Below are 24,742 nucleotides of genomic sequence, written 5' to 3' on the forward strand. Positions count from 1 at the left end.
TTCGTGACTGCAGGAATCTATACTCTTTGGTTTTTTCGGTAAAGTCACGTAGGTAGACAATAAAATAAATCACGACGTTTCGGGCACAACACAAGCGTCCGTCACCTGATGGTCACCTGATGACGGTACGCTTGTGTTGCGCCTGAAACGTCGTGATTTATTTTATTGTCTACCTACGTGACTTTACCGAAAGAACCAAAGAGTATGACTGTGGTTGCAACCGTGCGCGCGCGTCGTGTGTGTTGCAAGGATCAGTTGGAGGGCCTCCTGTCGAACGTGCTGGACAGGAAGAGGTACGAGCAGCAGGTGACCGTATTCATCGTGGGCTTTCAGGAGACCTGTGATCAACAAGAGCAGGTCCTGACCCAGCTGCAGGAGGTGAATCTTCTTTTGTGATACGCGAGGACGGGAAAGTACTGTAGCAACAGCAGGTATTCAGACTGTTCTTTCGACACTGAAATTTGATGTTGTGTAGAAACGTCGAAATTAATAAGTTTTATTTTATTATTTATTATTTCTCTGCTTTACGAAAGAACGAAGATGCCAATGGTCGGAGTATAATGACTAGCTTGCTGCGTTCCATTGCGATATATAATCATTGCGGTATGAAATGATACGGTACTGCAGACATGCAGCATCGGAGGAGGGGAAGTGGGAGGAGTGGCGGGGGGGGCTGAAGGCTAATGAGCCCCCCCACCCCAGCCCCTCTTTCTTATCAGTTAAGCGATGGGCATTGTGGCCTTTCCTTAAACATAGGGAATGAGAACTAGGGGGCCGTCCATAAATCGACGTCACGCACCTGGGGGGTCAGACATTTGTGACGATGTGACGAGAGGGGTAGGGTTTGAGAAATGTGACGTCACATCAAAATGCGCAACTTTGCATAAATATAGACAACACGTTCTACTTAGTTAAATAGACTTTTATAAATGTTTTCTCCTACAACATCAGAGTGCAGCGCACATTAACTAAGCAACACATGACAATAGTTTAAAGCGATTTGAAGCATGTTTTATTTTTTGGGGGGGGGGGGGGCAGAGCTTTGTGACGTCATATTTGAGTGGGGGGTCTGACTTTTTGTGACGCCGTGTGACGAAGGGGGGGGGGGGGGTCAAAAATCGTCTAAAATTGTATGACGTCATTTATGGACGGCCCCAAGAGCAAACTGCATGATCGACGAAAACAGGTCATCACATCGTTACTTGTTATGTCCGGTGTTTAAAATGTGAAGGTCACGCTGCAGGACTGCTATGCAGTATGGTCAGTCAGTTTAACACGTAGGCTTTCGCGACCAATCTTATTCATAATCAACGATTTTTGGGTTTAGATCGCGTTTATTTATAGATGTGTCGTAACCCTCCACCACCCGACACGGCCAATCTGGCGAATTGCCCGATGATGCTGATTGCAATTACCAGCGAAACGTCGTACTCAAATTGTAAATGTTGTTGCTTCAACACACCGGTGGGCTAAAGCAGTGAACTATTTGTCTTTGTCAACGTGACACATTTTTACTGATTGGCCGTGTCGGGTGGTGGAGGGTTACGACACATTTATAAATAAACGCGATCTAAACCCAAAAATCGTTGATTATGAGTATGGTCAGTGTTTGATTTTCGCTTTTCAAATGGTTTATGAATTGTTGCGTCATTCATCGGCCGTGTGTTTTACTCTGCACTGAAACACAGTTCTTCAGTAAGAATTCACGTTTTCCTTCGGATTATGAAGAGACCGTTGACAGAGATGTTCTCGACTTTGACGACTCCACTGAAAAGGTATGGGATTTCAGTCCCTGCAGAGAATGTAATTGCACCTGCATTTTTGTAATCATTCTACATGCTTAGAAATATTTAAAAAATGGAAAATAATTGTACACGCGATTTTCTTGTTTGAAATGTACTTGATAATTTGTCTGCTTATTAACAATACATTGTGCGAACTGTAATGGATTTATCTTCTTGGTTCTTTCGGTAAAGTCACGTAGAAGAGAAATAATAAAATAATAAAAATAAAACATAATAAAATAATTTTCACAATGTTTCGGCCACAACACAAGCAGCCGTCTTCAGGTGGAGAACAGGTCTGTCGAGAAGGTCTGTCGAGAAGGCAGAGCCATTCAGACTCTGCCTTCTCGACAGACCTGTTCTCCACCTGAAGACGGCTGCTTGCGTTGTGGCCGAAACGTCGTGAGAATTATTTTATATTGTTTAATTTTTATTATTTTCCTTCTACGTTACTTTACCTGAAAGAACCAAGAAGATGAATCCCTGCAGTCACGAAAGCTTTAAATCGAAATGTAATGGATTTTTAAATGTTTTATTGTATATGTGAAGGGCTTTTCACAACTGTCATTTTTTTATCCATCAAGTAACATTTGTCATCAATGTGATCTTACATCAGGTTCAGGAAGCACTGCTCTCTGCTGAGAATGCGACCCAGAGGATGCTTGAGCTTAGTAAGGAGATGATGTCCTATCTGAGCATCCTTGATTCAAAAGGAACAAAAAAGTAAACCTACTTTTACAAATATATTTCACACCCATGCATTAATTTAGTACAACGCCTATTAACTGCTGTCCTATTACCCACTCTTCTGATTATCCACCCCCGCACTTTGATTCACGGATCTCCCCATTATCCGCACATTTATTTAATTGTATTAAATACATTTTAGAAATCGGTGATAAAACACACAACCCAGAAATTGTAGCAAGTTATATATATTACTAGTTTATACCTGGGAATTTGACCCAACCAAATGTTATCCAGATGTAATCTCCCACGAGTATATTATTCATCTTATTATCTGCGCCGCTTAAAGCATAGACGATAAGAGTCACCTGGAAGGGGTGGCACATTCATGAATGGTATTCCTTGTGGATTGAAGCAGACTTGAATTGACCAGGAAGGAAGTGATCCGTTGGCATTATCTATGATCTGAATTCACCCATGCTACGCTGTGTGGATTAGCATAACATGCACGATACAACAGGAGGGAATAGGATCTCCCCATAGTGTACCCTAATATCAGCAGAATCGGGATGTTTCACTCTAATCGATCCTATATAGAAATGGTGTCTGAGTGTGTCTACATTTTAAGCAACTTTTGCTGTTGGTGGAAACGTTTCAGCATTTACTGATGTAGACAATGACAAACATTCATGAGGTCGTAGTTGATGGATGTAATAGCTTTCTGCATGACCCAGATGTGTGCATTTTTCCTGTACAGGCAAATAAGGATGCCTCCTTGCAAGTCCTTCTTAAGCATCAAGCTATTACCACTTGTCTGTGTGTTGGGAATGTGTGCTGCAGTAATGTTTGGTATTTGACCCAACAATAATTAACTTATATACGTAGATGTTTTATGTAGCGGAATGGACTGCTGCTTGCAATTACTTCATGAACTCTAAAGCATGGCATGATCTTCTTGGTTCTTTCGGTAAAGTCACGTAGAAGGGAAGTAATAAAATAATAAAAATTAAACATAATAAAATAATTATCACGACGTTTCGGCCACAACACAAGCGACGCTGTCGCCTCGACACACCTGGTCTTCACCTGAGGACGGCTGCTTGTGTTGTTATTATGTTTTATTTTTATTATTTTATTACTTCCCTTCTACGTGACTTTACCGAAAGAACCAAGAAGATGAATCCCTGCAGTCACGAAAGCTTTACATCGAAATCTAACCGCCACTACGGGGTGGGATTCCATAAAACTTTAAGAGCCTTCAACAAGCTCCGTGATGAGAAGGCTCAGCTAATCGAGTCCCTCACCTTTCTGAAGAGATGCCGCGACTCTAAGACCTGGTCTTCACCTGAGGACGGCTGCTTGCGTTGTGGCCGAAACGTCGTGAGAATTATTTTATTATGTTTTATTTTTATTATTTTATTACTTCCCTTCTACGTGACTTTACCGAAAGAACCAAGAAGATGAATCCCTGCAGTCACGAAAGCTTTAAATCGAAAGCATGGCTTGATCCTTTTTAGTAAGCTTCCGGTGAGCACATTTGCAACTCTGGTCGTTAAAATAATGTCGTGAGACGTGTGTGCTGTGTGTGGTGTCGAGCTTTCTTCCTAGTATATTCGGTTCAGAGAACTTTGACGTTGCTTGGACGATAGTGCATCCCAGGAAACATGCGACGTTGGTATGTGATTTGAGCCATTGGGCCCAACGCTGGCCAAACGCTCCATGTTTACTGGGATTTGGTGGTGTGCTTTGTTTATTTAGTTGGAACACGGGCGATGGCACTTTCTTAACCTATATGCTGTGACCGTTAAAGTTGTAAAATGCATGGCATTGCTTGGTTAATGGCAGTGGTTAATGAATTGTAACGTTCGACAATGCTCAAACTCTTATCTTCTGTAAAATGTGTGTTCTTTTAAGGAGTTTGAAATGCAATTAGTTGTGTATGGTCATACAGGGTGACCCAAAAAAAACGGGCCCCGTGCCTATTAGAGTTATTAGAGTTGGGGCCCGTTTTTTTTGGGTCACCCTGTATTAACCAGACCTGTAACAATTCACTGCTCTGGCAATTAATTAACATGTTTGATTCTGGGTGACAATTTTACTGAAGCATCCATGCTTTTGGATCGTTGTAATGGTCTAGTTTGTATTGTTTCTTGTTTTTAATACAATTTTGTTTGCTTAAACATTAAAATATAGCCTAGACAAAGTTTAAAATATGATCTGCCTACACTACATATAATCGATTCTTGCACAATTCGATGCATGTAGAATTTAACGCGTTGTTGCATGCCTCATATTAACTGAATGTTTTACAGCGTATATAAAATGTCAAAAAAGCGTGACATATCTTTCCTTTGAGAGATTGCACGTTGTGGATTGTACAAAGCGGTACCGAAGTGCACGTTTATTGTCCATGATGCCACCAGAGGGCGCAAGAGGATAGAAAAAGCCTTGAATCAGGCCAAGGGTGATGTTAACCAGCTGACTGAAAAGCTTCTGGCAGCTTACAAGGGTGCGTTGTTTCTTGGTACTTTTTTAAAAAGTGAAATTAAATGGAGCCAAATACAATCAATGTTAAGGCAACTGGAATGCATTGCGTTATTTATTTTTATATGAGCCACCCCATTAACGTTTACAATGTGTTTTTCAAAAGGTATGGAGCAGAACGATGAGAACTTGAAGGCACTTTTGAAACAGAATGAAATCAAAACGCTGGAGAGCCAACATTTCAGAACCCATGCTGCTGCCACAAAGGTAATGATTCAACACAGCACTGTACTGTGCCGTACTGTCGTGTTTTTAATACCGAACGGAATAAGTTGCACTTAAATAATTCAGCTGTTTTTAAAATCGAGGAGCATGAAATATATTTCAAATATTGTCAAGAATAAAACATATTTTATACCAAGCTGCTTATGGTGTCGATAAAAAAATGCGTGTTTTTTAAAATATTTTGTGAATTGCAATAATTGCAGTACCAAGAACAGGAATCGTAAATATTATACCAGAAGTTAAGACTGTGACTAATTTCCACCACAAAAGTGATTTTGGAACAGTAACATTAACATTGTGCAAAACCGGATTAAAATCGACAGGGCAGCCCAGTTCAGATGCCAAATGTTGGAAGCAGATGCTTCTGTTCGCTACTCGTCTTACGATGTTTCGGGGACTTTGTTTTGTTTGTTTCTTGTGCCGATCGTGAAGAGAATGCTGGAGACGTGTCAGCAGGACTGGGAGGTGCAGAGAACTCTTCTGCAGCGACAGGTGGCCACAGCCGCGGCACGGGCCCAGGAGACCGAGGAGGCCCATTGCCAGGCTACAGCCCAAGTGGAGAGCCTCATGCGGTTAGTAGAGGAGCAGGCCAAGCAGCTGGAGGTAATGCAAAGAGCAACACGCAAAGGTGTGCTCACAAACAGCAGGACGATATGGCTCCCATCGTGCATTGCATATGGGCGTCTTGTGACCACCACATTTCATGCGTGATGCTACCAAGCCATGGATTTGACATCATGGGACCTCCTTTGCCAGTACCAAAATATGAGAATAGGTCTTCCACTTTTTTCTGGCCTTTTGGCATCCTCTGGTCTAACACCGTTTGAGACGAGGCTCAAAAGAAAGCTGTCTCTGGTGTGGACCAATCAGTTTCAAAGACAATGCATATATTATCAGAGTAAGTTTTTTGTTTGCATTCTGACCACAAGTATTGTGGTTAATGCAGACATGATTCCTTGTAAAAGGTTTCAGGTTGGTGTTTTAACATCTTAACACCTGTTTTGTTGCCAGAAAAAGGGGAAAACCTATTCTCATCCATGGATTTGAGTTAGGTGGTGGTAAATGCGTTTGAAGTCTTGAGTTAATGAGCTTTTCGACAACGTAACCGGGGTTACTCGGAGGTCAGCGTTCTGCACTGTGCACCGCTGATATCCTGGGTTCGAATGCAGGTTTATTTATCGCCAGTAATTAAACTGAGTTCTCGAGCATAGTGAGTTAGTTGTCTCAGCCCAGTCACCAGTAACCTCATAAAATAAAACATGGCTAAATTCCAGCTCAGAAAATGTTAACATTGGTCTGACTCTCACGTGACAATCCATACTCCCTTATGGCAGAGTGGGTGGGAAAGTGCTGTCTCATTACAGAGTGGACTAGATGTCACTTGAAGAGACCACAGAGGTAGCTCCTGGGATATCCGCTTCCATATCACAGCTAGCTCCTGGGGTATCCGCTTCCGCACTGCTGCGCAAGAGATCGGAATGAATGCGTCGCCTCGTGCCATGATGCCGATAGCACAAATTTGGGGAGATACGACAGCATTTTTATTTTGAATTTTTATTTAGAAATTTTATTTTAAATTTAGATATGTTCCGTTGAGAAGTGTGGAACTCTTTACCGCAATTCACAGATCGACATAGGGTCGTCTTTTTCCAGAAGCAGCTTTAAGGAAAATAGAGAAAATGTAATTCGAACCATGGTGCTTTGTTACCCAAAATGTGGAAAACTTATATTTTGCCGAAACTCACATTCGCTCATTTAGCGTAAATACTGCATAAAGCACGGTAATAAAATACTACTGGTGCAAAAAAAAAAATCTGATACTATTGACTTAATATAGTGTACCCATTGTCGGGATATGAAGCGATTCACTTTTAGAACTTCCAGAAAATTATTTCAGATGAGTCATTAGGGACAATGCATTCATCTGTGAGATGATGTTTAAGAGTTTTGCTTGCAAAAATTGGCAAGCAGAAGAGCATCATTAAACGGTAATGACATATTCTCTTGTGTAAACTGTAATCAGGCCAGCCTACTATTAAATGTGATTACGCATCAGACATTTGTGATTCAAGGTGGCCATGAACACCGATATTCGTGCTATCTTGTACATTCCGTGCACGATCTCCAAATCTCACGAGTAATGTTGGAATTGAATTACCGCGTTGACAGACTATACATGCTTCCTCCTCTATTGTTCACAAATGTGTGTCCATCTTATTTATTAAACGTTGTCAAATTTAAAACGAGGCGTTATTTCAAGTACTATCCACCAGGTGGCGAGCTATTACCTGAACGCGGACCATTTCAGAGATACAACACGGCTACATGTATTTCATACATTTCACACTTGTGGACTTTTACCAAATCAATATTTCCCCCTAATGTTCTAAAATAACTGCAAGTTTGTGATCTAATTGTCAATAGACAGTGAATGGATTGCAAGCCACTACACACAGACGTGTTTTGTAATAGTCCACAGTATTTAAAACAAAAACGTTTATTGTAACATATACAAAATCCTTCAGTGAATTCATCCTACGTCAGTTGATAATATGTTGCATTTGTTAGCATTTAACAAAATAAGCTATAATAACAGTATAGTATTTTTCACTCGGTTTAAACACTTTCTGGGCACCCTGTCATTCTGCATAAGCTGTTATCAAGGTGAATACTGCTTCAGCCACCAGTAAGATCAATAAGTCAGAAGTATGATGTTAACATTTTTGCAAGAGCCACACTCCTCTTTGAAGGTTGGACCATGCCAACAGGTAATTCAAACCTCCGATTGTGTTTTGTTCAAACTGCTCGCACTAAGTACGGACAGCAGAGGTTTTTGCATTTTCTGACAGTTGTTTCTGTCTCAGCAGGCAGTCGGGGCATTTCCGCACACAGGTCAAGTGTTAACTGCAAAATGGCATCCTGAAGGTAAAATACGTGCTCTGTTGAAATGGGGGATTGACAACTACAGCTGCACTGTTGAGGTGTAACTCCTCAAGTATGCACGGGGATTTAGAAATTACAGGAGAGGTGTTAACGACCTCACCTGGTATAAAGGAGGTTGTGGGTTCGATGGCGACCCTGACGCCTGTATATTTGGAATGTGCATGAGCTCCCAGTGGTCACGTGGATTTTTCTCCGGACCCTCCGGTTGTTCTCTCTTCATTTAGAAACACGCGTTTAGAGTATTTGGCTGCGATACGTTTCCACACCACAAGCCACTTCGTTGAGCTTATCATTTTAAAGTGTTTTAGTTTTAATCATTTAAATGGATCACGCATGTCCTGCGTCGTATATTTTTCGCGGTTGTGCTGCACAGCTGTCCGATGTGTTCTCGGGGTTGTTTCGCACGTTGTTCAACAGGATGTCCGACGTTTCGCTCCCCATCCTGAGAGCACCTCCTGCTGACCAACATGATGTTAGAACCCAGAGCCACATCGGAGAGCTTAATGCACACATTTTTCACCTGGGATATAGAGGGAAAATGTCCAGTAGGTGTAGCACAATGTAATAATAGTACTGTTATAACATTTGAGTAATGGACAAGTACTTTGGCCATCCACTGCCGGATGACGGCCAAATTATGCTCTATCGGTCATGTCGGTTGATTGACCATACTTCTCCACACTGATTATTGTGGGGTGGTGATGAGTGGGCAAACATGATCAGTTCAGGTATCACTCTCCACGGATGCTGGCTACAAATGGGAATCAAATTCAGCCTGCTCGGTTCGTAGTGGAGTGCGCTAACTACCGCGCCACCACTCCACCCCCCCCCCCCTTCCACACTGTTTGGTAATAGGGATGAAAGTGATGAATAGCCATGCAGTTCAAGTGCAATTTACTTCTACATTTTTACTACGGCATAGTCGCACTCTTTAGGGAAGTTAGGGGAAGATATTTTGGCAGTGCTAATCAACTGTAAAAAAAAAATGTAGGTAATTAATTTTACTGATTCCACATGCTCACCTGTACCGTATTGGTTATGGTTAGTAACTCGAGATCTCTTTTGTAAATTGTCAAATGCTTCTTGTAATGGATCGTCTTGCTTGCACTACTGTACGCTTAATGTTGAAAAATACAAACGTGATCGCGTGTCTTCATGTAAACTTCACGACATTCCTCAGTGGTTTTTTTTATCCCCATAGTATCGAATCTTTGTTGTTCGTGGTCGACCTTTTTTTTCTGCATGTGAAAATGTGTTGTCCTTCCGTCTCTCTAAAGTCATGTGCATGCATCTGGTGTACTTTGAGAAGTACTTTGTGGCAGGCCTGTCTGAGCAACGAGAGGCGAAACTAACCCCTCGTCCTTGCGTCATCAGCCCCGTACTCAAGAGGTCCAATTACTGGCAATTATTGCAGCTTTAAGGAAGGAGCAGTTTAAAATATTTGTGCGAATTAGCTGATGAAAATTATTGCCACATACCCCAGGGTTGAGGGGATGCGAACCGCCTGTGGATTTTAAAGGAGGGATTGAGGAGTGCATGAACAGTGTCCCCCTGCTCGCTGGAGTGGAGGGTGTTTGTCTAACTAAATGCAATTACGACCCCTCAGACCGTACAGTCGCAAAATAAAATGGATTAGTCACGCTGGCAGTTGTTTACGTTCCATTATTGCCGAGGCTGTTTGTGCAGAGCCTCTAACTGAGGTTGTACAGGACCATGGGGCCCTAACGAGCTGCGAATGAGTGCAGCGTGCCTCGTTTGAAAGTCGCACTTTGTCACATTTCGTGTGTGGGGGAAAGAGGGGGGGAGGAGTTTTTACTTCAGTTGTCTGGTTTAAAAAAACGAAGGCTTGTGGGAAGAACAAATAAAGATCTTGTTTCTTGTTTCCAGTGCAGTCAAATTGTTGGTGACATTTGAAAGTACTGTATTCAAAAAAATTGCCCATTATATGGATCGCATATAGTGTGGAATTTTGAGCAATCTTTTGACTTGGCCGTAATGCGTCTAAACGTTGACTTCTGAACTTCAAATCCCACGTGAATTGGTGACTTCAGTCCTTCTCTCTTTCGACCATTACAGTTCGTCCAGCAGACTGTTGCCTTTCTCTGCAAGCGGCAAGCGAATATACTCCGTTGCAGTTTTGTGTGCAGCCGTGAATTTAAAAAAAGCAAACAATACTTAAATGTGCTGGGTTAAACCAATAACAAAGGAACAGTTGTACGACTGCAAAGACCCATCTCTGCCGGCTCTGTTTTGTGATCGGCGGTGCTGGTGCTGGTTGCGTTTAATAAAAAACGCACAGGGGCACGATGGAGAATGCCGTTGAAGGTACAAGGACTCACCAAGGAGTCTTATTTCATACGTGTCCTTGCCCCTGGCAGAACCACAAGTCTATGAAAGCCGAGATGATGCCGGGAAAGAGTCCCCTTTGGCTTTACGAGCGGAGTGCGAGCAGCCCATTCCACTGCCATCGGTACGTGCAACAATTTGCCTGACCCCCAGTTTGTACGGGGCCCCCTTAGTGCCAGCAAATTTTTTTTTCTGTTGTTGCGTTAAACGCAATGCCGTGGAAGAACAAAAAAAAACACGATGATAATGCGTCCATTGTAAAGGGCACATAACCGGGCACATAATTCACAGGGCCTGCTTGTCTGTTCTCTTGGCGCCTTCTCCTGCGAAGCAGTAATGAGAGGGAAGTTTGGGAACATGTGGCATTAGTTAGGTCAGTGCCGGCATACTGCACCCACTGGGGGATCTTGCTGGCCAGACGAGAGGCATGCATGCATCAGCTGTTGCAATTGCTTACATTCAGACAGTTTGTTGGGTTGACCTGGATGGTATTGCAACGTGAAGCTATATAGCTCGTGCATTGTGTAAGTTCGAAGTGGAATTAGTGAATAGCGTCAAGTAGAGGGGGTATGGCAGGCATTGATTTGGAGAAAATTTGGGAGGTTTACAAAATTGCATCATTCTCTTGAAATCTTGTACTTGTATCTTACTGTATTCTTAACCGTGGAGAGATGAAATAAAAAATAAGTGTGTATGTATATACGATCAATATACGTAAATTGTTCAATTAAACAGCAACATGTCTCATTGTACCTACAATCGGAAATACTGTTGATTGTAATTTAAGTTTACTTAATTATTTTACGTATTTTCTATTAATTTTCTACACACACAAACAAAACGTTAGCAGTACCGCTGTTGACCACACGATGGTGCAGTGCACGTGGATTTCATAACATGTGCACGACAGTACCACACTGAGCCACGCTGCCACAAAGCTACTCAGAATCGAGGCCGTAACGATCATATATATTGGGGGAACACATCCCCACATCCCCCCCCCCCCCCAATATTCAAATATGCTCAAAATGTCCCCCCCCAATATATTGCTATTAAATAGATTTCTGTTTATATGATTGTGGTTATGGTTGTACTTTATTAATCCTTAATCTCTGCCATTACATACAATGAAACAAGAAAAGGTAAAACATAAAAAAACAGAGCAATGTAATACAATACACTATTAGCCATTATTGTAAAAAATAAACATAAAGGCCATCCTATGTATTAGTGAATTTTTTTTATATTTTAGGCAGAAAATTAGTTTTCAAATTTATATTTTTGTCTGGGGGGGGGGGGACCCCCAGACCCCCTGGAAGATTTGGTCCCCCCCAATGTTGACTCCATGGCTACGGCCTTGCTCAGAATGTCCCCCCTTTATCGACCACCATGCATGTAACATGCGTTATAGGCTGCGGGGCCGACAGTTTGGACAGCGGAGCAACATTCATTATTGCTTCGTACATCTGCAGAGTAACCCACTGCTCCCCTACCCACCTGTAGCCTGCACTGACTAGTATACGTTTCAAACAGGACACAAACAAAAGCCCAGAGACATTGTGCATATATCCAACAACAACAAAATCCTTCAGCAATTCCTGGAACATTGCATTGCAACCTGCTCCACAGTTGTCCATTACTGCATCATTGCGGCTGTGAAGTCGGTCACGTTATCTCGATGGTGATCTGAAATAATAGGACCAAACTGCCCTTCAGGAACTGCTGGTCGGGTTATTTCCCCCCTCCCACCACTATGCACGAGAGCCATGTACCTTGTTTCCAACGTGTATTTTCCAGCCCGTGCTATTATCCTGCAATGATTTACGGGGGTCCCCCCCCACACACACACACACATAATTTACAGATTTGACTAACTGGCGTGGTTGCAGTACGGTCAAATAATCCACCATGACCCCGAAACAGCGTGGGGGGGTTAGACCTTCGCACAGAGATGCATTGCCAAAACGGGGTGGTACGTGTGCACGACACTTGTGTTAGTTTCACACACGTACAGTGTTGTATTGTGTGCGCTATCTGGTGCCACCAGTCCGCCATGAACAGTGCTAGATTTTTGTTCAGCAGTACAATCAGGAGAGCGTACGCATTGTGCACCGGTCCGTGTAATATTTGCGTTGAAGTTGGCTGAATTGTTAACCAATACGCGCTTGTGGAGGCCGGGGAAGGGACGTTTGTGCGCCGATTTACTTCACGAGGCCAACGGAACTTTTGAGGGCTTTTAAGACAGCCGGTAAGATATTAAATCGTGCATTGTTTCAAGCAAGCCTGAACTCGGCTGATGAGACGCTTCGTACGGTGCGAAAGAAGTACGTACATGTCGAAACCGGTCCAGCGTTGCTTGTCCTCAACGCTTGCTGACGTTCACTCCCATAATGCCATGACTGGTCACTGCAAAGGATACTTTAATTTTTGTCCGTGAAGAGTGGGATAGATGAATAAAAGTTATTGTCTGCGTATCTATTCTATAATTAAATCGGGTTCTCAAGTGTAGCCTCCAGTTGATGGGCTCAGCTCGGTTTCCAATAACCACACACACACACACAAAAAAAAATCACGTAAAAATGGGTTTTTCACTTTATTTGGATAAGTTCCAACTCCGGTATTGGTTTGACTGCCATGTGGTGAATATTTTTCCATTACAAGGGGTGTGGGGAAGCGTGCTTAACGATTGTGTTCTGTGGTATCTACTTCCTCGGTCTATTCTGTAACGCGAGGGGTATGCATTGCCATGCGAATGGATACTTTGTATCATGACATGGTGCTGAAAGAATAATTGGAATAAACTTGGGGGGATGGAAGGGGGTGGGGAGGACAAAATAATGACGTATTTAGAGATTAATATTTTACATTTGTAGGTAGTTTAATGTGGTTGTGTTGAATTGCAGTACATTTTCATCACAAATAATAATATGGACGAAACAATATTTAAATTCTGAACACCCATTTATCAAGCTATGTCTAAGACAGTACTGTGCTATAATGTTTTTTGTAAATTCGGCTATTCGTGTGATTAAATTAAGAAAATATGAACAATGCAATTAAAGAATGCAATCAATGGATTAGGTGAGCTTTCCACTAAAGTGAAATATCTGGCATACAGCATACATGTGTTATAAGGAAATCCTTAATATCTGCTCTAATGCTATTCTGGTCTGGGGCGACAGAAGAAAAAAGAAGAGCATTGTTTTTTTTGATCATTAAAAATACCAGAGAAAATCACAAATTGTAAAGAAATCCCACGGGTCATCATTTTCAACAACGTATTTCCAGAAATTGCTGCCAACATCAACTGAAATTCCACCCCCCCCCCCCCCCCAAAAAATCTAAATCAAATCCTTTTTTGCTATTTAACCGTGTTGTGCTAAAAGCCTGAAGAGGAAACGCCGGACGGAAAGTCATCTGAGAAGAGCAGCCCTCGCGGCGACTCTCGGCTTCCCGCAGAATCGCCGAAGAGTCCTCTTTGCGACATATCACCGCCTCTGGGAAGCCCGGCGAGCACCACCAGCGTGGCTCCGCGTCGTGGGGGCACCCACGGCCGACCGGGAGAGGCGGCGGTGTCCCCGAGGTGCGTCAGCGAGCCATCGGGCAGCCCAACAAGCCACGGGGCCGTGGGTGCAAGGAGTGAAGAGGGCAGCCAATCGGAACGGAGCAACCCCAGTCCAGTTGCGGAGGAACGTCTGCCAGAGGAGGCAACTCGGTTGGCGGACGACCCGAAGGATTGGGTACTCACGAGTAGCGCCCTTTCGGTTTGTTCCCCATTGAGGGAATTTAATTGAACATTCTGAATCCCAGTTACTGTACTTTTCCGAGAGCGCCACGGTGCTTGGGTTAGCCGACGCGTCAACTGCAGATGTTCATTACCGCTACAGTGCTGTGATTAAATTGCACAGGCTGGGACGGCTTGCGAGAAGCAACGAAAGCAATTGTAAAATGTGCCAATTAGTGTACCAAGCACTCCCACTAGAGCTCAATTACACACTTTCCCAAAGGTCACAAGATCGTGCACTTCAGCGTTGGGGAACGGCCATTAATAGTTGTCAGTGAACATCAGGTCCTTTCAGTCGGACATTTTCTCGCATGTATTGATGACATTCCTGTTACACTTAAATACCACGTACATGATGATGGGAGTTACATTTTTTTTTACATTTGACGAGTTTAACCAATTTATGGAAAATTGGCATTTTAACGAAGGAAGGAATAAGTGGCGCACGTGCGATGCTTAATATTATTTTCTCTCTCTTTTTTTAAAAGGCTGTGGCACGCGTTCATGAATTAGAAAATGAAATTACGGGTCTGATGGAGAGCAAACAAAGAGAAGTTAAGGCTTTAAAAGAAGAACTCCGATGCTCAAACGCAAGCTGGGAAAAGGCACGTTTTGAATGCTTTCTAAATTGCGATATTTTTTTATGAAAAATAAAAATGTTCTGTTTTTATAGCACATTAATCGAGCAATACAACTCTCACTGGCCATGTGGTTGTGATTTCAAGTGTAAATGCAGTTTTTAAAATACCTGAAATTGCAAAATTTTTGTTTTAGCAGACGCAAATACATGCCTACAATATAAAAATAGAAGACCGTTTCACTTGCAGTAATTTTATGAAGTCAAAAAGAAATGCCGTGTATGATTAGACACACTGCCAACAATTGAATGACCTGTTTTTGGCTTCTGCCCATTAAGATGTACCGCTGTGCCTTGGTAAAGTGGCGGTGGCTTGTGTTGGAAGCCTTAATTGTGCTGATGTGAGGTGTCTGCTTGCCAGGAGAGGCACAGTCTCAAGGAAAAAGTGAACCAGATGGTGCAGCTTCAAAAGTTTGCTCAGAAGGATTTTCAACGGTCAGCAGAAAACAGCCAGGTACAAGCAGCAGCAGCATTGCGCGCAGCCACGTGTCAGCCATCTTTTATTTCTTTCACATTCTGCGTAAACAGGAGTCCAACTTGTTCCCTTCCATCACATGTCTGATCATGGAAACACGGTGATGACAAGGCAGTGCTTTCCAACTGAACGAAGCACGTACTGCATTGGCCAAATGTACTCAAAGCGCGCGAGCAAATTGGTGCCAGTTTGCATTTGGTGCCAGGGGCGGTGGTGCAGTGGTCAACTCACCACGTTATGAAACCGGTGAACTGAGTTTGATTCATTGCCATGGCTAACATCGGTGGCGAGTGATATCTGAACCGGTCCTGAGCCCTCCGGCACCCTTCACCATCCCGCACTGACCAAACGTCGCAAAGTCTGGCTGAACAACCCCCCCCCATTACCAACAGAGCACGGGTAGGCCTTAATGCAGTGGGGGGTCGACAAATGCGGCGAGTATGCAATACTTTGACAGGTGCACCAATAACACCGATTTAAGTTATGCATGTATAAATGTGGAACGATGACATGTACGCTTTCGGAATTTGCTACAGCAGATAGCTGCAGAGTGTGGTAATGAAATACTTTGAGACTCTGTCTCTCTCGGCGGGGGCTTTGAGACTTCTGTTGGCACTGGCCCCTGCAGCTAAGCCTTTTAATCGTTTCCAAACATTGGTGTTCATTTCTGAATATTTTTTTCATCAATGCTGTCATGTATGAAGAAAAATCAATCATGCAGACTTTGGAGCCAAACTATATGAATGCCTTTCCTTGCCTTGGCGTGAGCTTGGCCAAAAGTGAGATTTCAGCTGAACAATTTTCTGGTTGATCAATAAGGTGTTTTATGAGAAGCCAAAGTTTGTTAAAAACGCACACTGTATCCAAACGTTCCCCTCGCACAAATAACCACCCTCTTTGCCCCCCTTTTTTTTGCTGTGAAATTTGTTTCAGATCTTTAAATCGTGTTTGTACTATGCGAGGTATTTCCTTTGTTGCCCAGATGCTGAACTCTGCCATTTGTATATGCCCTTGGTCCCCTAACCACGTGTCACGGCCAACTGAACAGTGCTGCTTATTGATAATAAAGAAAAAATGTAAAGAAAAAAAAGTGTGAGCCCCTGCAATTGCTTGGGGCGCCACAGTGGCGAGATGTTAACTACCTCACCTGGTATACAGGAGGTTGTGGGTTCGATCCCGACACCTGTTTATTCAGAGTTTACATGTTTTCCTCGTGGTCACGTGGATTTTTCTCTGGGTCCTCCGGTTTTTCCCTCCACATTTAAAAAGATGCGTTTAGAGTATTTTGCTGCTATACATTTCCACACGATAAGCCACTTCGTTGAGCTATCATTTGTGGCCAGGTCGCTTCTGGAAAAGACATATATGGCTGATTGGGCCTTACCTGGTAAAATAAAAAAAAGTTTGACTTTAATTCCCTTGTTCATGCCACTGCTGGCAGGAGGGCCCCCCGCTTGAGTGAACGTTAGAGGGTATTTGGGCCACCCTTCCACGTCGATCAGATATGTTGGAAGAGGTGGGCGTATCCACGCATTACCCCACTGCAACCAACCATGGTGTATCCACTACACTTCTGGGTGGGCGGACGTGGAGGATTTAAGAAACTCGTCCTATCATTTCATATAAATCTGATGATCTTTGGATTACAAGTCCAGCATGCTACCCAATTTCACCACGACAGCTCCATTTGCTCATTGACACCTCCACTCGGATGTGCAGTCCTGCAACGTATATTTGTGGCTGCATTAGGCCAGCATATGAAGAGTAAAGGCTGTTTAAATATGTTCAGCTTGAGGGGCCAAATTTTTTTCATTTAAGTTTATAATAACTGCTGTCAGGAAGCATGTTTAAAAATGGTTTCATATAAAATATTGAAGTAATGTAGTTACGTTTGCTTTTTAAGTGGAACGTGCATGGTTTGAATTTATACGGATATCACGTCGGAGTATTTTTTTGTGATTTAAATTTAATATATGGTGAATGAGCACAATTTTAATTTTAGTCATTATGTTTCATTACCATTTTGGCAATGGCTAAATTGTCGACCGAAGCACATGCGTCTCTGCTATATTCTGGACAGGCCCAGGCTGCTCAAACTAAAATCGCCGTCGCAGTATTTGCCAACATTCTTTGAGTGTTGAATATTGCACTGTTTCTTGGGTCTGCTAATTTTCTTGCACCAAAAATCTATTGAGTTGTCCTTTGGCAGTGAGGCCATCTAAATGTTTTTGGTAATGGGATCCATGCCGTGGCCAGCTTTGCAGTTGGGGACCAATGTAAAAGTTTATTTGTAAAAATATATAAAATAGTATGCTTTTATATACCATAAGCCACCTACCAGTTTCAGAGGAGGAATAGAAGACATGATGGTTAATGTTTTCTTACTTTAATTTTAAAAAGGTTATAAACAGGACTTTACCTTTATTCATCAGGTGGCATTTTATGCATCGACAGAAGATATACGGAAAAGAGAATTCTGAGCCATTAAAAGCCAAAACTGAATTTTTCACATCTGGCAAATGAGAATACAGTGTTGCTGGTTTACACATTTCACTCAGCTAATATGGCTATCATGATACCCTGTACAGTGCAATATAGGATACCTTAACAGGTGCTCACCCATGCCTAGTTTTCACGGACAGTCAACTCTAAGTCAACTTTAGTGCACTCGAGTTGGCCAGAACACGAGTCAAAGGACAAATCACGTTGGTTAAAAAAAAAGTTCCTGGTGACTCAAGTCTCCATGCCAGTTGGGCATGTGAGTTAAAGCTCTAAAAGATTGCAATACTGCCAAATGTATTTTTTTTACGTTAATGTATATGTAAAATGAAATGTTCCTTTTGCTCGTTCACATTTTTGATTGTGCTCATGACATATTTTGCTTAAATTTACCCTCGGCCTGAATTCTAATGCAAGGAATTCGGACTGGCCCGTGATGTGAAATGGGCCCCCTGTCTAAAATGGCGGCCAACTGGAATTGACACAAACACACGGAGAGGCTGTGGGGGTGCTTGCGTTGCTTGGCTCGCGAGGCAGACAACGCGAGCAAGTACTGCCGTTTTCTGGCTCGTGAGCATGCACAACGCGGGCACGTGCTCCTACAACGTGAGCACGTGCAACGCGAGAACATAAAATGTGAGCACGTGCTCGCACGTACTCGCATTATATGTGCTCGCGAGCCAGACGATGCGAGTACGCAATCGCGTTGTCTGGCTTGCAAGCACGCACAATGCGAGCACGTGCTTAAGTTATCTGGCTCGCGGATATGCAGAATAACAGCGATTTCTTCAAAAGTTTATCTGGGCTACTCACGGCGAACGTTGCGTAAGTTCTGGACAGTTGATCTTTTACTTCAATTTACCCCCCCCCCCCCTCTTTAGACAGCAGTGTGTTCCTGGAATGCATGGACACACATGAAGAGTGATGCCCTCATGAGAGAAAAAAGCTCCTCTGCAGGAACTAAATACGAGCAATCATCTTCTACCCTGACTGGTGAAACAACTGCACCCTTTGCCCAAGACTGTCCTTCCTGTAAGTGGATACGTGTTACACTTGGTTAAAAAAACAATATCCTAAGCTTACATTGGTCTTCAGTGTTCATTTTTCAGTAACACACACATGAGATTATTTCATTTTTCACAAACTGTGCTCAGCAGGCATGCATGGAAAGACTGAGGCACTCGTGCCTGCTGTGGAGCCTGTGTATCAAGAGTTCCTCAACGTCTACAGCTGTACCATGAACCTCAAGGACAATGTGGTGGAGTTGCTCGTCAACAGGGGTCAGTGAACGTCACCTAAGCCAACATGCAAATGTACAGATTTTACAAATTTTGTTCCTGTGCTATGAAGAAGGGCCATTGATCAAGACGTCACTGATTCTATATCCTCTTTTGTTTTATCTTTGAGGGGAGTGTTATTGACGATTGTCTATTCTGGTCCAGAAAAAGGTAATTTCTCTTATTTCAGTTTGACGATGATCATTAAGGCCTAGATACATGATGTGATTAATGGGAGTGCTGGAACACCTCTATTTAAGACCAAAACAGGAGGATTTCGCCACAACTCTGGCTGTCCACCTGATCATGCTCGTTGTAATTACTGGGCGAAACGTTGTACTCGAATTGTAAAGCTTGTGGGTTTACTCTGCAACATGCAGGTGTGCTGAACTAGAAACGAAATGGCATGTTTTGTTTACTTTGAAAAGCCCTTCTTAATTGGCTGCGTTGGGTAGTGGCAGGTTTAACGACACATTTATATTAACGCGATCTAATCCAAAACATCTCTATTATGTATTGTGTGAAATGCTATCGAGTGCAATGCTGCAGTCAATAATTTTTGAAAACAAAAAGCAAACACACCCATCCACATACATACACATGTATATACACAAACAACCACATATATATACATTCACGTAGACACACACACACAAAAAAAATCGCCTTTTTTGGCCTATGAAAGACTTTTGGGGGCGCAAGTGCTGATAATAAACGTACAACTTTGCGTGTTAAAATTGCTATCTGCTTGTCCAGGAATGGCTTCGGCAGCATCTGGCCTTCAAGTGGTGCAGCACTTGGCAGTTGGAGCTGCTGAAGATCTGTTTGTTCAGGCTCAGTCCATGAGCAGTTCCATCCAGACCATTCTCAACGAAACCACCGGCGGTAATTACCCCCTCATCACTAACATGTTGGTACAGAACAAATGTTGAGTAGAACACCACTGCAAGAGGTCTTTTTTTCACAGCCGCGTGTGTCGCCCTTCGACGTGTCACCGGGGGTTTTGCCTCTGCGGTGTTTGGTTGATATTAAAATGTTTTGCCTTTCCATGCTTAGCACCCTGAGAACGATTGTTGAAGGGCGCTTCATAAATTGTAATTATTATTTGGCACACGTGCTGACAGCTTCTTCAGGAATTCAGTTCCTGAAAGAGCTCCCCAATATACGGAGTGAAACGTCGGCCATCGTGCCAAACATCATGAGGAACAACTCGTAAACACTACGGAAGGCTATTTCGTATAATTTTTCACCTTTACCTTTCTCTCCATTTCAGTCATTATCAGTCTGCTGAATGAAGCCACAATTGCAATGGAATCGCTACCCCAACAAAGAGGGAAGATGCTTGAAGACGACACCCATGACCTTACGCTTGGTTGTGAAGATCCATGCTTTCATCGTGACTGTGAGCTCCCAAATGCTGGGTCTGTGCAGGGTTCTGTGAACGTAACGGAAGATGGCCTAAAAATGACAAGCTCTCTGGAGATGATATCCAGCTTCGGCTCGACGCAGCGAGTTTTCAGATCTACCTCGGTGTTTGGTGATAGCTCAGATGAGAACTCCGTTAAGCAGTTCCCGGTCTCGAATGTGAAGGTGGTTTACCCTGCACTGGGAATCGAGGAGGCACAATCATCCGAGGGATTTTTGCAGGAGCGGGTGCATTTCCTGTGAGTTGCGTGCAAAGTCTGTGAGATGTGACTGCGATGGAGTTGATCATCGTCATGATCATCAGCCACGATCAATCCATGGATTAAGGTTTCCCCAAGCCGTCACCAATTTTCATAATCCTGTAATGTAGTAATTCACCAAGCGCCTACACACGAGCGGATTTCATCACTCCTTCTCCTCGGGTTGACATCCTCATGGACACATTCTATTGCTCGGCTGCCTCTCCATCATCATTCTTGACCATTGGCCATCTCCATCCTTTTTTGCCCAAGCCTTTCTTAACATTTTGAATGATGCCATTTATCTGCGTAAACTTATTCTCTAATCCACATGTTCCTCTTCCTGTCTCTCAGTGTAATTCCAAGGATGAATCTCTCACTTGCTTATTTGCACACCTTTCAACTTTCGTTTCATTTTATATGTTAATGACTGTGTTTCTGAGCCGTTTGTCATAGCAGGTGGCGCGATCTGATTCAGTTGTATCGCAAGGAGAAAAAAAATCGTACATATGGAACAGGAGCCTAAGTTTGATTGTGAAAGTTTGGGGCCCAAATGAAATGTTTTTACCTTTTTTTCCCCTATCACAGAGAACAAAAACTCGAGGGCAAACAGCTGGAATTGGACGAGGAGAGGGAGAGGAATTTGAAACTTGTCGCAGAGCTCCGGAAGCAGATACGTGCCCTGCAAAGGGTAAGTTGCCTGTCAGAAAGACTTAGCCACAAAACAATCTTTGCAGCTGTTTTCTATATAAACTAAAATGAAATTATATAAATAGTAGAGTATCCGGGTTTAATATGTGTAAATTGTGACTGCCAAAGTCTTCTTAATTGTTTAATGTGGACCGGAAATCTTTCCTGCGATCATAATTCCTTTAACGTGAGCACTTCAACCAACCAACTGAAAAACACAATGTGTGCTACAGTATTAGCAGTCGTATTTGAATATGAATGTACACTAGCTGTTGTGAAGCTGCAGTGCCTTTAAATTAGAAGGTGACTTTTGTCATCCAATTCACCCTTTCCTCTTTAATCAGTGTTTGATTTGATAATTCTGTTCAGCATTTATTTAATACAATTTTCAATCAAATATTGTTTTCTAATTGTTTCTATGAAAATCACAGTTTGTTGATTTTTTTAATGTTTGAGGAGTATATAATCGGACATGTATTTCACCAATGTGGCCTACTGTTATTTGTTTGAGGTGTGTGATGGCTTGTGGGGGGAGTGGGTGACGTACTTACCTGCATCTTCCCCCGATCACCTAAACCGCCTTTCTCTGAGCTACATAACTCGAGTGTCCATCCCAGAAGCACGTATCCATCGTTTCTTTTTTTACTCAAGTTCACTGTGAATTAGAACTGCAAACCAAATTCTCTGGGCCGAAATTCCCTACCCCAGAATTCTGGCCAAATGGAAAATACATCACCAAATATTTGACACGAAAAAATGTGATGGGCGGCCAGGACATTAAATGTAACTTTAAAAATTAACATGTATTTTTTTAGTCAGCATGCGGCCTTGACATTGTTTTGCCATCATCATCAGCCATGGTCAATCCACTACCGGATAAATGCTTCCCCAAGCTGTCTCCATCTCTCATGACACTGCGACGAAATAATCCATCGAGCATCTGCACACGAGCTGAATTCATTGCTCCGTCGCCTTGTGATTTTATGCACACGCATTTCTTGGAAAGTCTTACTCGGAACTCATTCTGGGAAAGGCCTACACAACTGGTGTGATAACTCGGCAAATCATGGAAACGTAATTTTTTTTTTGCCAACTGTAGTTATCTGTCTTGCGTTCTTGGAGACATCAGGTTAGCTGGGGCCAGCATGGGTTGATTTGGGTTGGCTGTCCAATGGAGGCAGGCTGCCAAAGAGCATCTTGTTGCAGATAGCAAGACATTGCATGCATGAGAACCGTTGGTTCCATGCCTTACAAATATTTCAATTATTACCAAAGCTATTTGGTATTTTTGCTTTAAATTCCAATAATGCTTGTCATTGTCAAAAATGTATATTGGACAGTCTCCATAACTAACACAAGTCCTTCCTCTTTACTTCTGCTCTTCGACCAACTACCTCTTAAGAATATACACACACATATATATATTAGATGTAAAACTGTCTACAATGATCCATATCAATGCTACATCAATCCAAATTGTCTTGTTTTTGGGATAGAAAGTGCTTAATGGTGGTGTGTGTGCGTTTGACTGTGAGCAGAGTGCACTCGGAGACAACGCTTGCTCGCCTGAGGACCCAACCTCAGCTCAAATCTTCGAGTCCATTGTCTTCTTCACCCGGACCGACATGGAGCACAATGTTCGAAAGCTACGGCGAGGATTTTACAACGAGAAGGTCCAAAGAGGCCATTGTGAGGTAAACGCATGACCAATAATTCTTGAATTTCGATTTAAAGCTTTCGTGACTGCAGGGATTCATCTTCTTGGTTCTTTCGGTAAAGTCACGTAGAAGGGAAATAATACAATAATAATAATAAAACATAATAAAATAATTCTCACGACGTTTCGGCCACAACGCTGCTTGCTGCTTGCGTTGTGGCCGAAACGTGAGAATTATTTTATAATGTTTTATTTTTATTATTTTATTATTTCCCTTCTACGTGACTTTACCGAAATAACCAAGAAGACAATAATTCTTGCTGACGATTTTCACCGGTAGGTGTGTGTGTGCTGGGGGGCCATGAATATTAAAAAAACAGGGAGTCCGCAGCGTTCTGTTCTCGCGCGGATTGCCGACACTAGGATGCGATGAGTGCGATGGAGAAGATTGTGGCAGCGCAAAGGAAGAGGCTGGTGATGATGGCAGAACGCTACGTCGAGCACGTCAACATGAAGAGGATCCGGGACAACGTCTCGAGGAATTACAGCGACTCGCCGCCGGTGTGCGCCCTGTTGGGAAGGATGGAAACTCTGCAAAGCAAGGTACTGTACTCTGGCCATTCACAATAATAAAGAAAACAAGCATGATGCGTGTCGGGAGCGTATTTGTTTCTTCTTCATTCAGCTACTTTTAAAAACAGGTGTGAAAGATGCTTTCCTGTTTTTTGTACTTTTTTTGCTGAGAATTATTTCGGGAGAGGTTGTCGGTTGGATGTCCTGCATTTCCAGCGACACGGGCACTGGTCCAAGCAGATGGCCGAGCTGAGCACGTCAAGAATGCGTGCGGTGGAGCAGCTGACTCGCACACTGTGTGACATCGAGGAGGAGAGTGGACTGTTTCTTATTAGGCCGTACCTCTCCTGGGCAAGCAGGTAAGAGTAGTTGCAAAGGTTCCATCGTGTGCATCGGTTGTCATAGAAACAGTATTTCTTAATAAAGTAATAAGTAATACATATGGTATTCTCCGGATTGCAAGACCCTCTGGAAATTATGACCCACCCCGAACGTATGTTCGGGGTGGGTCATAATATGTTCATGTACACACCTAGCAGATTATAAGAGGCACCCGTAAGCCAACTTTTGCTTTAAAATACTGTACAGGAGGGAAAAAAGTGCGTCATAACCCACATTATTATTATTACGCCACTAATTTTAATATAATATTCAATGGAATATTATTGTGTTTTGTTTTGTCGGTCAGTGTCAAGTCCAGAAATTCAAAATGCAAAAAGGTGACGCATCAGCCTCTCGCGGAGAGACGGTCGAACGCTTCGATTGTATTCTCGAATCCACCTCCCTCACCTGCAAAGTCGAATCCAGTCTCCTTGCAGGTAATGACAAAAATACCATCATCTTTTGCTCCTTCAATGCTATGCTGTGTTTTTGTTTTGCTTTTTGTTGAAATGCAACTATTCTGATTGTGTGTGTGTATATATTTTATTTCAATGTTGGAAGCTAAATAAAATAAAT

At 42.8% G+C, this 24,742-nt stretch overlaps 1 protein-coding gene across 1 annotated transcript in view; it reads left to right on the top strand.

Annotated features, from left to right (window-relative positions):
* The first annotated feature begins 204 nt into the window (after positions 1-204).
* Positions 205-24,742, top strand: part of LOC133346346 (uncharacterized) — a 29,818-nt gene continuing 5,280 nt past the window's right edge. The window contains exons 1-20 of the mRNA XM_061557841.1: positions 205-378; positions 1,689-1,775; positions 2,401-2,507; positions 4,895-4,980; positions 5,122-5,222; positions 5,673-5,843; positions 8,108-8,165; positions 10,562-10,653; positions 13,916-14,269; positions 14,802-14,918; positions 15,312-15,404; positions 18,806-18,956; positions 19,079-19,204; positions 19,958-20,086; positions 20,475-20,865; positions 21,454-21,556; positions 23,094-23,249; positions 23,636-23,815; positions 24,002-24,144; positions 24,474-24,603. Of these exons, the coding sequence (XP_061413825.1) occupies positions 205-378; positions 1,689-1,775; positions 2,401-2,507; positions 4,895-4,980; positions 5,122-5,222; positions 5,673-5,843; positions 8,108-8,165; positions 10,562-10,653; positions 13,916-14,269; positions 14,802-14,918; positions 15,312-15,404; positions 18,806-18,956; positions 19,079-19,204; positions 19,958-20,086; positions 20,475-20,865; positions 21,454-21,556; positions 23,094-23,249; positions 23,636-23,815; positions 24,002-24,144; positions 24,474-24,603 (2,949 nt within the window). The remainder of the gene's footprint in view (positions 379-1,688; positions 1,776-2,400; positions 2,508-4,894; positions 4,981-5,121; positions 5,223-5,672; positions 5,844-8,107; positions 8,166-10,561; positions 10,654-13,915; positions 14,270-14,801; positions 14,919-15,311; positions 15,405-18,805; positions 18,957-19,078; positions 19,205-19,957; positions 20,087-20,474; positions 20,866-21,453; positions 21,557-23,093; positions 23,250-23,635; positions 23,816-24,001; positions 24,145-24,473; positions 24,604-24,742) is intronic.

This window comes from Lethenteron reissneri, chromosome 24 (genome assembly GCF_015708825.2).
Source record: "Lethenteron reissneri isolate LAM-NWPU_2019-01 chromosome 24, ASM1570882v1, whole genome shotgun sequence".
Taxonomy (NCBI): Eukaryota; Metazoa; Chordata; class Hyperoartia; order Petromyzontiformes; family Petromyzontidae; genus Lethenteron; species Lethenteron reissneri.